The 13,509-nt window shown below is 42.2% G+C and overlaps 1 protein-coding gene across 1 annotated transcript in view; it reads left to right on the forward strand.

Moving 5' to 3' along the window:
• The window catches only part of ZBTB40 (zinc finger and BTB domain containing 40), a 61,876-nt gene that overhangs the window by 25,644 nt on the left and 22,723 nt on the right, over nucleotides 1-13,509 (forward strand). The window contains 5 exon segments of the mRNA XM_023758318.1: nucleotides 3,370-3,913; nucleotides 3,916-4,128; nucleotides 4,583-4,716; nucleotides 11,598-11,790; nucleotides 12,411-12,556. Of these exon segments, the coding sequence (XP_023614086.1) occupies nucleotides 3,445-3,913; nucleotides 3,916-4,128; nucleotides 4,583-4,716; nucleotides 11,598-11,790; nucleotides 12,411-12,556 (1,155 nt within the window). The 5' untranslated portion in view covers nucleotides 3,370-3,444.

Below are 13,509 nucleotides of genomic sequence, written 5' to 3' on the forward strand. Positions count from 1 at the left end.
CATTTTCTCTCCTTTCTTAACATGTTATACTTTTTTAACTTTTTATAGTGGTTGCCCTATAGTTTGCAATATACATCTATAACTAGTTCAGGTCCACTTTGTATTATACTGCTTCACAGATATGTAAGTGCCTTGTATTAATGAAATAATCCTAATTCTTCTCCCCCATGTCGGTATCAGTTTATCCTGCACGGGTCCCCATGGAGGTTGTCTGTTGGTGGGTTTCTGCTCTCAGGGGCAGTGATTCTCTGTATCTGCCTCTCTGTCTCTTCAGTTTTGGGGGCAGCAGGTTTGCCCTATGACCTCACTTCTCTGGCTGATCTAAGAGTTGTTGATTTTTCAACTTGTTTAGCTTTTTATTTTGCTGTCAGGATAAAATAGTGACTTCTAAACTCCTTACATGCTGGCCAGAAACTGGAACACGGAAGTATTCTACTTCTATCTGCCAGTTCCAAATGTAGAAAATAAAGAAATAATGGTGTGGTTTCATCAAATTGCTTTCCATAAATGTGATATAAAGAGTGAAAAAGCACTATTTTTTAGGAACCAAAAATTGATGGATAAAAGGGAAAGAAAAATTAAGGCAAGAGAATATCGATGACTGAACTACAAAAGGCTTAACACAATTCTCTGTCCTAAGTTTCAATTTTCTCTAAGAAAACCATTTCCAGTCTGTACCTTAAGAGCTTCAACTCTTTTACGTCTCATGTCAGCCTCCTTACTTCTTTGTCCTTCAGAATTATCAGCTGCTTTCTGTAAAATAAATAGAGAAGCAAACCACTTAGGATAGAACCTCAAATTCAGTGCAGAGAATATGAATAAACTAACATCTAACTATGTAAAATGGTAAATTGTTCAATGTAAAAAAAAAAATAATGGAGGAGTAGAAAGGGCATTATCCATAATTCTGCTAACAAAGGCAACCAGTGTTATTTTGACATATGTCTTTCTATCCTATTATTTTTACTATACTTTTTGCTTTATATAAGTGAGGTTACACAATTTTGCTGTCATCATCAGATCCTCAAACCCAAAACTTAACTATCTTTTTCTTGTATTATCTGGATCACCTCACCAAACCAGGAACCTGGGAGTCACACCCATTCAGGCCCTAAATCATGACAGTTACACTTTCTAACTATTTTTGGCTGTCTCTTATCCTCTATTCTATTACTACTTTCCCTAGTTAAAGCCTTCATTGATTTTTCCCTAAGCTCCTGCCAGAATAGAGCCTGTCTCTAGCATTATTCCCCTCAAATTCTGTACAAGTCTTACTTAAAAATGCGTATTTGACCATGTGACTTTCCTGCTTAAACCCCTTTAAACCCGTCAGTGGCTCCTCATTGCCTGTAGGATAATTCCGAGCTCCTAAGCATGGCTTATATCTCTCTGACCAGAACCCCTGCCTGCCTCTCCAGATTCATCTCCTGACACTCCCTGTCCCTGCCTTTCCACTATCACAGAACTCCTTATAACCGCAGCTCCCTATCCTCCTCCCTCCATTTTCTGATGTGTTCTTACTTGTGTGCCTCATACAGGCTTCCCTGCTAGGAATGCCTTTCCCCCCCCCCCCCACTTTTTTCACCTCATCAGTATTTACTTATTTATTGACAGGTCAGCTGCTAGCTCCTACTCAAAACCTTACTCTAATTCCTGGACTCCCCTGTCCTCCAAACTGGGTTTCTAAGTGCATTCTCTATCCTTGCATTTTCTTCCATTCATTTATCCATTTCACCAACTAACCAACAATAATTGTGTTAGGCAGAATTTTAAGTACTAGGATATAACAAATGATAAAAATAAATAAATAAAGGTCCTTCCATAATGGAGCTTACATAATAAACAGTTAAAATACAGTATGTCACTATGTGATAAATTCTATGATGAAAAATAGAGTAGGAGGGCTGGGATGTTCTGGGGTTGGAGAGGAGGTTGCTATTTAAAGAACACGATCAGAGAAGGCCTCACTAATAATATAGCCTTTGAGCAGAGACCTGGTGGAAGGGAGAGAGGGAGCCATGCACGGATGTGAAGAAACCTTGAGGAGGAGCATGCCCAGTGTTCCAGGATCAGCAAGGAAGGCAGTGTGCTTAGAGCAGAATGGTGAGGGGAGAGTGTAGATGACGCTGGAGAGCCAATGACAGCCAAATCATGAAGGGATTGTAGGCTTTTGGCTTTTACTGAGAGACTCCAAACTATGGAGGCTTTTTGCAAACAGATGACAAGATGACGGCTATGTGCTAAGAAGATCAATCTGACTACTGGGTTAAAAGTAGGGTAGGGTAGGGGGAATGCTAGGAAGGGGCAGAGACAAGCTAGGACACTGTTGCAATCATCCAGATAAAAGGTGTTGGTGGCTTGGACTGACCAGAGTACAGCCAGTGGAGGTGGTGGTAAGTGATTGGATTTTGGATATATTTTGAAGGTGGAGCCAACAGGATTTATAAAGGATTGGATAGGGAGTATGAAAAGAAACAGGGAAACAAAGGTTTTTAGCCTGAACAACCAGAAGGACAGAATTGCTGTGAAGTGGGGAAGATGGCAGGAGAGTTTTAGGTGTAAGTTGAAGAAACCTGTCAGGCCTCCAGTTGAAGATTTGCGTGCCTAGTTGAAGGTGTGCATTGGGAGTTCCGAGGAGAGGTCTGAGATGGAAATACAAATCGGAAAGCTGTCTGCATTTAGAGATTTCACACTTAAGGAATCAGATGAGAGAGAAGAGCGGAGGTGAGATGGCTGAGTCCTAAAGCACTCCAACTTGAGAGGTCAAAGTGATACAGAGGGCATCTGACCAGAGGAAACTGAGAAGGCTAGTGAGGTGCTAGGAGAACCAGAGAGCAGGAGCAAGTGGAAATGCACTTACTAGTTAGAGGGAGGCGCAGTGGTGACTCATGTGCAATGTTGCCAGTAGGTGGGATAAGATGAGGACATTGTGTTATAACTGTCTATATATTTGTCTCCTTCAGTTGGCTGAGAACTCATGGATAGCAGGAACACATACAGCTTTGAAGGCAGTGAGATATGGGCATGCCATTTAATGGCTGCTTTCCCTTCGGCTGGTTCTCTCAGCCCCTTGCATTTCAGTCTCCTCTGAAAACGGGGAGGATGTAGTATCTTTCCCGTAGAGTTGTTGTGAGGCTTAAATAAGATCATGCAGGTGAAGCACTAAGTATAGTCCTGTTCATGCAGTTAAACACATGATAGTTATCAGCACTATTAATTTTGTATACCTGGCTCAGTGCCCCTTCATATTAAGCAGCATTTGTTAATGAATGAATGAATGGCCTTTTGTTGGTTTTGTTTTAATATTTCATTCAAGGCACTTCCCTGTGTGTTGTGAAGTATTAACATGGCCTTTTGGGGTTTCTCTAGGATCTAGCGCTGATCCTCACAAAGCAGGTTCTGGAAGAAGAGAGGAAGAGACGGCCTCGCGGCAGAGCCGATCCGATGGAGCTCCCCAACTACAGCCGGCAGCTGCTCCAGCAGCTCTACACACTGTGCAAGGAGCAGCAGTTCTGTGACTGCACCATTTCCATTGGGACCATTTACTTCAGGGCCCACAAACTTGTCCTGGCCGCTGCCAGCCTCCTCTTCAAAACCCTGCTGGACAACACAGACACCATCTCCATCGATGCATCCGTGGTGAGCCCCGAGGAGTTCGCCCTCTTGTTAGAGATGATGTACACTGGCAAACTACCTGTGGGCAAGCACAACTTCTCCAAAATCATCTCTTTAGCCGACAGCCTCCAGATGTTTGACGTGGCTGTTAGTTGTAAAAATCTCCTGAGTAGCCTTGTAAACTGCTCTGTGCAGGGTCAGGTGGTGAGGGATGTCTCCGTGCCACCCTTGGAGTCATTCAGGAAAGAGTCGGAGAAGCCTGAAGTAGAAGTCCTTTCTTCAGAGGGTGCGGGAGAGCCTCCTCCTCCCCGGGGGGTTCCACCCCGGTGAAGGCCGAGACGCAGGAAGCCGTCCCTACGGTTGCACAAGAGATGAGTGTGGGGCCTTCCCCTGCCCAGGAGCTTCAGGGGGATGCAGACGCGCCAGTGGAGACTCCTCTCACTGCGGAGGTCTGTCCTTCCTCCCCTGTTGTACAAGCCTCCAGTGAGGCAAAGGAGGCCAGCACAGAACCAGGTAATGCACGTGTAATAGTTGTTTTGTAATCTATCCTCCTGTCGTCAGTTACTGGATTCAATGACCTTTATGAATTTTTTTGTTTCATTGATAAATTTACCAAAGACCACTGTTAGATGGGATATAAAAATCAATACATTACTCCTACCAGGGCATTCTTCTTGTAAAAGTATCTGTGTTTGTGAGTGTTGAAAATCTGAAGCTGAACTACAGAGCAGAAAAGCAATATTGGAATAACAGTGCACCATTTTTTATACTTGCCCATTACTTTAACCAGGATGAGGATGGCACAAAGAAGGAAGATGTTAGAAACACCGTTTTCTATTTATTACTCATAACTGGTGTGCTGCATTACTCACAAATGCAGTCTATGACCTGAAGCTTCTCAGCTTAAACTTTTAAAAATCATTTCAAGTAATGAATCACTGATTTTTTTATTTTGTTTTACATTCAGAGTATGAGACAAAACACTCGCAGATGAATTTTCTTCTAGAAAATGAAAGTATCTTCTCTGACGCACTCTTGGTTACCCAGGATGTTTTAAAAAAACTAGAGGAATGTTCAGAAATTAAAGGTATACAGAAGGAGGTAGGTACTGAGTCTTACTTGCTAGTTTCGTGTTCTCTCTTAGGGTACCAGATCCGCTTCTAAAATAGGACAGAAATATGAAAATGCAAAATCCCCCAGAGTTTCAATTTTTTCAAACTATTTTTTTTTACGTTTATTCCCTAAAGGGCAGTGTTGCAAAAGTATTAGGCAAGATACTTTCAAAACAAAATTGTATTTTGATTAACAGGTGAATTCCACCTTATAACTAATTTTGATTCTTAAGTGATTATAACATTCCCTCCGGTACAAAAAGGATGTAATATAAACTTACCTGGTAAATTGTATCCAATGTTTAGGACTACAATGGCCATTTTCAGCTATCCAAACAAGAATGGTGGACATTTATTGAACATTTAGTATGCTATGTTTGGAGCATGTGTTATCTCATTTAATCCTCACAAAAATCATCAAGGTGGATACTATGGTATTTTTTAGCCTTGTTTTATGGATGAGAAAACTATCTTAAGGAGATGCTGTAACTTGGCCAAGTCACAGAGCTTGTGAGACTGAGCAAGAATTCAAACTAAGCATTCTAACTTTGAGCTGTTCTCATACATGTTGAGTTAATACTGCCTCCCAAAGAGTAAAAGTGCTGTGTGTATATCATCTATCTATAATAATAAAAGCGTAATTAGACCAGATGACCTTCCAGAGGAAGCTGGGGCTGCGGGGCTGCAAGGGAAGCCCACGTCCCCGGTGCCAGAGGGAAGCCAGTGCTGGCAGCCGGGGAAAGGAAGGCCTACTCTTGCATGAATTTCGTGCGTCAGGCCTCTAGTGTATGTATAAATGTTCAGGAATTAACTGACAAAAAGCTGCCAAATGGTAATCAGGCTCTGTTTCTTAGCCGACCTTTTTTTTCTTCAATTCTCAGTGAGACACACCCCCACCGATAGGATCCCTCAAAACCCAATTCCTCACAACCTTGCAGGGCCACTTTGGAACTCCCCTTGCTTCCCCTTCCCCCAGCCCTCCCTTCCCAGAGGCGCTGGCAGAGGAGAGGACACTGCCCCCCAGGCTTCCTCATCCGATTGGTGGGCAGTGTTGTGAGATCTCCCATGCTGCTGTAGGCGTTTGGTTTTTGTTACTATTAATCCAATAAGTAAATGCCTTCTAATATTTAAATGTATCCCTGATGCATAGTAAATTTTTTTAAAAAAACACAAAGTCAAGGTCAAGTACTTATTTTAACCATGGTTAATCAACAGTTGTCTCTAAATTATTTTCTTAACAGATAAACTATTTACAAGACTGGGCTAACCCTGAGGACTCTCTTAGGGAGGGTTCAAGTTATAAAACCTGGGTATACTTTGAACCAGTTATGCTGAAGGACATTATGGTTTTATGTTTTTGCACTTGGATGTTCTCTTAACTGTTTAATGCATCATTTTGTCACTAGTTTGTTACTTTGATAGCTAGCTATAGTCATACCTCTTTGCTTTTTCTCTTAAGGCTTCCTCTCTTAAGTTTGGATGCAGAGAGCAACATCAAACCTTAGTCAGGAATACTGAAATTATTAATGATACCTCTATACTTCCTTGAATTGTGTCTTAATGCATTTTTTTCCTCTCACTGGTGCCTAAAAGTATCTGGCACATAACAGGTGCTCAAAAATATTTACAGGTACGGACTCATTTAACATTTTCCCCTCCAATTCTTGTCCTAATCTTTTGATGGCAATAGCATTACTGGTACTTGGAAAGAACACGAATCACTGCTGGCGATCATTATAGGCTTATGTTATTACTTCCTCGGTTTTAGAGGTTAGAGTAAGAGCTCTACACACCATTTGGTGGTTGTATTTAAAATTGATTCTGTTATATTCCGTAATAAATCTTCCTGCTGCAGAAAGAAAAAGGAAAAAGATATTTCAGGAACATAAGATTAAATTAAATAAAATAGAGCATTAAGGAGGTACTGCTTTCTTAGGCCCTGCACTTCTCTCTCTTTTTACTTGCTTTTAGACAGCTTTATTGAGGTATGATTAACATATAGTAAACTGCACATACTAGTTAAAGTGTGCGGTTTGACAAGTCTTGAAACCTGAAACCATCACTATACAATCAAGATAGTGAAGAGCCTGCCACTTCTAAAAGTTTTAGTTCCCTTGGTAACCCCTCCTCCTCCTCCTTCCACTCGCCCATGACCAGGTAGCACTGATCTGCTTTCTGCCACTGTAGTTAATTTGCATTTTCTAGAATACTCTAGAAATGGAGTCATATAGTCTGAATTCCTTTGGTCTGGCTTCTTTCATTCAGCATACTTATTTTGAGGTTGCATGTTCATTCCTTTTTACTGCTGAGCAGTGTCCATTGTATGGATATACAGTTTATCCAGCACTTCTAGCCTGTGACCTTGAGCAACTTCATCTAAGCCAGTGGTTCTCAACCTTCCTAATGCCGCAGCCCTTTAATACAGTTCCTCATGTTGTGGTGACCCCCAATTTCATTGTTACAAATTGAACATAATTAAAGCATAGTGATTAATCACAAAAACAATATGTAATTATATATGTGTTTTCCGATGGTCTTAGGCGACCCCTGTGAAGAAGGGTCGTTCGACCCCCAAAGGGGGGGTCTTGACCCACAGGTTGAGAACCGCTGACTAAGCCTTTATTTTCTAATTGGTAAAATGGGAATGTTACCACCTATATCTCAGAATCTTGGTGAAATTAAGGTTCTTTATATGAAAGTGATACTAAAATGCCAGGCACATAAAAGGACTCAGTAGGTGCAACTGTTGTTTGTTATACATTAACACAGCCTTTTTAGACATAGTTGATCTTAAAACCCCCTTTTCACCTCATGCCTTTTTTTTTCTTTTTCCAAAACAAAACACTTTCATCTTAGCTCCAATGACATTTTTACCATCTTTCCCCAAAAACATTTCTAGGGCACAAAATAGATTCATAATTGTTTAATTAGATACATTTTATATATTGTGAACATAATGGCTAATATTTTGTACACACTGTTTTATTTACTGTGCCACATTCATAATACACCAACTTCACCTCATGCCTTTTCATATCCTAGTACCGTGGCCATTTACTCCACACGAGATGGTTTGCTGTCACTTTAGGAATAATTTGCAAGTCATGTTTTCAAATAGGTGCCATTCCCATCTTGGAAGTAGCTTCCTGGTCTGCAGGTATAGTGTCTCATACAAGGCCGTCACCTCTACAACAGTTCAGTGCATATAAAAATCACTGAGGGCTTGTTAAAATGTATACCTCCAGACCACATTTCCAGGGAGGCTGATTCCTAGGTTGTGGTAGAACTTGGACACCTCCCTCTTTAACAACTTCCCTGTGGGATGCTGGTTGGTATCTCTCAACCACATTTTGAGAAGCACTGCTGGAAAATTAATGGCTCACAGTGTCTGAGTGTCTGATGGCAGATGTCACAGTGTCTCTGCTGACATTTCTTAAACTTTTGAGGGGTCACTGAATATCCATTTTTCCCAAGGGTTACTCTTTGCTTTCCTCTTGATTCAGCAAATATTTACTGAGCAACTGGTATGTGTCAGACATTGAGCTGGTTGCTAGGAAAACAAACCTAAGACTAGATCCTATCCTTATAGGATGTCCTAAAAGCAAATCTGCCACGTATGATTTGGGGGGAATGTACACAGAAGCCACCAAACTACAGGAATCACTGTAAGACATCAGTGTTAAATCCTTGGACTGGCTGGCGTGGCTCAGTGGTTGAGTGTCGACCTATGAACCAGGAGGTCACAGTTCGATTCCCGGACAGGGCATATGCCTGGGTTGTGGGCTTGATCCCCAGTAGGGGGTGTGCAGGAGGCAGCCTATCAGTGATTCTCATCATTGATGTTTCTATCTCTCCCTTCCTCTCTGAAATGTATTTAAAAACTAATTTATCCTTAGATGTGTCATTGTAAGACTTGATTTAAGGCTTATGAGCGATGTTCTGGTTGAGGTGGACCAGCCTATACCTTTTCTGAGAAACAGATCCAGGCTGGGGAGCTGGCCTGCATTGAGTTTAGGAAGGACACCATGAACCAGTGTCCTGATTATTTTATTTCCTGAGGTAAATGATGAAAGGTGGCAAAGCCATTCCCTGAGCAATGATTGCGGCAACATGAGAAGAGGCCGGGTTGTTTGAATTATGTGAAACCAAAGCCAAAACTGATTACGGAGAAGTGCGCTGGGTGCTGGGATGAGGATGCGTCTTCTGCCTGTCTTTGTGTTCTGTCCCCCACCCATTAGAAAAAGCAGGAACTGACCTACGAGGCTTTCTGGCTGAGCTTAGTAAAATCTTTATTTAAAGGCAAACTCAGGCCTTTTTTTCAGCTTTTGCGCTCGAACTTTTCATTGTCTTCTTAATTGTGTGTATAGCAAAGTGAGCCTTTCACTAGAATAAAGAGATTCCCTTTTCTACTATTGATTTCCTTGCTGTTTGAGCCACTTTTCACCTAAAGTTCTGGAAAGACTCCCAAAACTGAGAATATAGTAGCATTTTTTTCTCCTTCAGCTTTGTTTCAAAGGCAAACAAGTCTTTTTACCTGTGAGAATCTAATGTTTTCAGCCACATCACTGCTTTGAGGGTTTGTCAGAAAGTGCAGGTCTGTGCTATGTGGACTGTGTCACTGACAGGTAGGCTGACCCTCTTGAAAAGTGGGTTAATAGGATTCACTTTGCAGGTCTATGAGAGATGAAAATACATTTTTTCCCCAGATCTTCTCTGTGCTAATTATCAAGTCTAAGATATGCTGCCATAGACAGAAGGGCTAGTGGTGTTATAGCAAGGAAATTTCATTCAGGTAAGCATTTATTAAGCACCTACTATGTACCAATCTCTACTAATCATTGAGACCAAGTGGAAGGCTGCAGGTTGTCTAGATACTACTACACAGTGTTCACAGTGATGTTGAGTCTAGAAGTCCAGTAGAATCCAGTGTAAATGGATTTGGTCACACTCAAAATCTGGGAGATGGAACTGGGTAAAGAGGGTGCCAGGTCAGTGAGCTCAGTGTTGTTTTTTTCCAGACTCCTCTACTCACTTGCCATGTGACCTTGGGTGGGTTACATCACCTCTCTGACTCATTTAACTAGTCTTGATAATGCCTCCTGGGACTGATGTGTGGAGTAAGTAGATGGCACATGTGCACAGTCTGGGGTGGTCTGTATCATTACTGCTTTCAGCATTTAGGGGTGCCATGAGCAAATAAGAATATAGTGTAACCCAAACAAACCTGAAGGCTAACAGTTGGGAAAACAAGTAAATTCAGTTAAAAGAATTGAGTGTAAGGGGAAGATTAAATGTTTTATCACATATAATTGAGAGAAAGGAAACTGTCTCGTCTTTACTGTACTTACATAAAAATGCTTTGATTACACATGTGACTATGAATTTATATGAATTTACTAAGCTACAGTACCTCTAACTCTAAGAATCAAAGGAGTTCCAAATGTTTGGCTAAAGAACAGAACTCTGTTTTGGTTCATGTCTTGGAGTCTGTTACATGGTAGCAATCAATGAGCCCCAGCCTGTAGCAATATGTGACACCCTTCTGTTGAGGCAGATACACTATTTCAGAAAAGAGCTCACTCCACTGTGGAGCCCCAGGCAGCGCAGGGGGCTGGTGGAGTAACAGTTTATGAACGCTGGCTCTGGTACTGGTCCCCAGTAGGTTCTGGAAGAAAGAGCGGAGAGCAGGGCCATCCAGGCAACTCACTGCTCCCTCCTGGCCCTTTCATCAGCCCACCCCTCCTTCTATTCCCAGATGGTCACCCTAGCGTCACTGCTGAGCAGTGAAGTTAACAAATGTTTTAATTTCACTGCTGAGTAGTTCTGCAGAGGAGGAGACAGCAGAGAGGATAATGAGAAGCACATCAGATGCCACCATTGGTGCAAGCTTCTCTTCCCCAGTGGCTCCAGTGATAATGCCAGACAAATTGGATGCTGAGAAAGGTGGATTTGGGCTATTCCGAGAGCTTCGGGTGCACAAAGCTGGCCAAGTATAGAATGAGATAGCTATATGCCATTTAATTATGATGTGCTAAAGGAAGGGAAAATAAAGAGAAAGAAACATGTTTACTCAGGGCATTAGCGATGAGTGAGTCTCTCTTAGTTATCTATTGCTGTGTAACAAATTACTCTAAAGTTTATCAGCTTAAAAGAACAAACATTTATAACCTCATGGTTTCTGTGGGTCAGGAATCCAGGCCTAGCTTAGCTGAGTCCCTGGCTCAGAGTCTCACAGGGCTGCCCTCAAAGTGTCAACCAGGGCTGCCGACAGTGTCTCTCTAAGCTTAGTCACATGACTGTTGGCCGGCCTCGGAAGAGCCACTTCCAAGTTCACTCACTGATTGTTGGCCAGAGAATTTAACTCTTTGCGCTCAGTCGTCAGCTCACAACATGGCTGCTTGCATCAGAGCAAAGATGGCACACACTTAGGCAAGGTGGAAGTCACAGTGACCTCATCTCAGAAGTGGCATCCATTATCTTTGCCTATTACCTTCCTTAGTTGTTAGGGTCAGCCCAAGGGCATGAGTGCCTGGAGGCAGGGCTATTGAGAACCATTTAGAGGCTGCCTACCTCAGGTCCCTACTGCTATCAGGGAAAAGGCATTCTATAGAGAGTGTCAGCCAGCTAACAAAAACATGAAGGGTTGAATATGTGTGACTAGAGGGGATTAAGCATTCAATTGGTGTCTGAATCTAATTTATTATTTTTAAAATAGAGACAAGATAAGTTCATGGTAGTTACTCTAGTAACCAGCATGGAAGGCTGAAAAGGAGTGGTCAGAAAGTGCTGAGGGCCTTACTTGCCAAACCCAAGGAGCGTGGGGTTCCTGCGTCTGGCTCATCTCTCTTTCTGGGCACTTGTGTTCCGTAGACCATGATGGGATGTCTTGTGGGTGCAGAAGGACATTCAGCATTCCAGAGAATCCTGGATAAAGTAAGAGATGAGAGCCTGGATGTTCCGACGGTTGTGTCCCTGCTGAGGCTGTACCAGGATTCTAATCCTGCAGTGAAGACAGCACTGTCAGGTGGAAAGCCAGAGGATGTGGAAGCCGTGCAGCCAAGAGGTAGGAGAAACCCATCCACCTGGGTCGCCCAGTGTTATTCTGGGCAGATGCTATGAAGTTTGCTCCAGTGATTCATTTCTTCAGTGGCCTAGCTATTCTTAAGTGATTTTCACGTAAATTGTACATGTAACTCCGGAAGCTGCATGTTAAATATGTACAAGCTAAATTGGAGACTCCAGTTCTCTCCCCTCGTGTGCTACACTAGTCTGACACCTGGAGGTTGGAGACTGCCATCAGTGTTCTCTGCCCTTCAAAAAGCCACACACCCTCCTCGATGTGTAGAGCCCAGGGTGAGCTGGTTCGCTGACAGCACTTTTAAAGGCTGCAGCTTGTCTCATTGGGGTTCGGTACAAAGCAGTGGCCTTGCCAACCAGAAGTTAACCTCTGGCTGGCTCTGCGGCTTTGTGTTTCGACAGATAAATGAAACACTTTTCCTTTCATACAATTTAAACAGAATAATAAAGTATTTTCCTCTCCAAAAAGCGAGATTCTGCATTTGGGTCCTCAGAATAGGCCGAGAATCACTTTGCTATTCTGTTAGATCTCTCTTGACAAACCATGCTGTCATTTTCTTCAAATTGACTGGCTTCTCTTGTGCGTCTCTAACTCTTTCTCCCCAGGGGGGAGCACAGGAGCGGGAAAGACCTTGTCCGCTCTGTTACTAGAACACAAAGAGGACCTGATCCAGTGTGTAACCCAGCTGAGACCTATTATGGAGTTCCTGGAAACAGCCACAGAGGAATTCCTGCCCGGCACTGAGAAAAGGGTAACTGTCGAGTGTCTCTCCTCCCTTCTGAATTTATAAAGCACTGTGTTTTTTTAAACTTCTTTTGCGGCATGTAGCAGTTTTTGCCCTGCAGTATTTTTGTACACACTACATAGTAAGCACCTTGAAGTTCAGGTTCTTGATTCATGCCTCTGTATCCTTGCAACAACGGCCTTGTGCATTGTAGTTGTACATTAAATGGGTGGATGGATGGATGGATATTCCTGCTCGGATCAGTGAGTTTTTGTTATAAAATAGTTGTACCAAGAATTGAAGCGTCTAGGTATATTTGTAATTATTATGACACTTTTTCCTCTTTAAAGAAATGATATACTGTTCATCTGTAGAAAACGGGGAAAAAAGAAAAGAAAGGAAAAAATTCAAATATCCCGCCATCCCATCACTCAGAGACGAGCGCTGCTAACCCTGCCTGGCGTGTGCTCCTCTTTTCTCATCTGAGTCATCCTTGCACGGGGTTATCAGACAGTTTTTTAACTGTTTTGTTTAATGTATTGTGAATACATCTCCTTACTACAGTATGGATTTTGGTAGCTGTATTGTACTGTCTAATGGACATACCATAATTCATTAATTCCTTATTGTTGGACATTTGCTCCCAGTATTTTGCTGTTGTAAATGATGTTTCAGAGAACCCCCTGGCACATAATCTTTGCATACTTCTGAAATCCTTTCCTTAGAATAATTTTAGGAAGTGGGATTTTGAAATAGTATAAAATTTTTCAAGTGCTTGGTATATGTTGTCAGTTGCCCTTCAGGAAGGTTATACCGATTTACTCTCCCACCAGCCAGCTACTAAAATCCTCATACAACTGCTGGCATGACTTCTCAAGTCAACTAGATAACTGTATTTGTTGGTGTTATTGATTTCAACTTTGTGCTAAAAATATTTTTATATCTGGAAGGAAGCAATAGGAACAGAGAACTTTTGTGGC

This window comes from Myotis lucifugus, unplaced genomic scaffold (assembly GCF_000147115.1).
Source record: "Myotis lucifugus unplaced genomic scaffold, Myoluc2.0 scaffold_128, whole genome shotgun sequence".
Classification (NCBI taxonomy): domain Eukaryota; kingdom Metazoa; phylum Chordata; class Mammalia; order Chiroptera; family Vespertilionidae; genus Myotis; species Myotis lucifugus.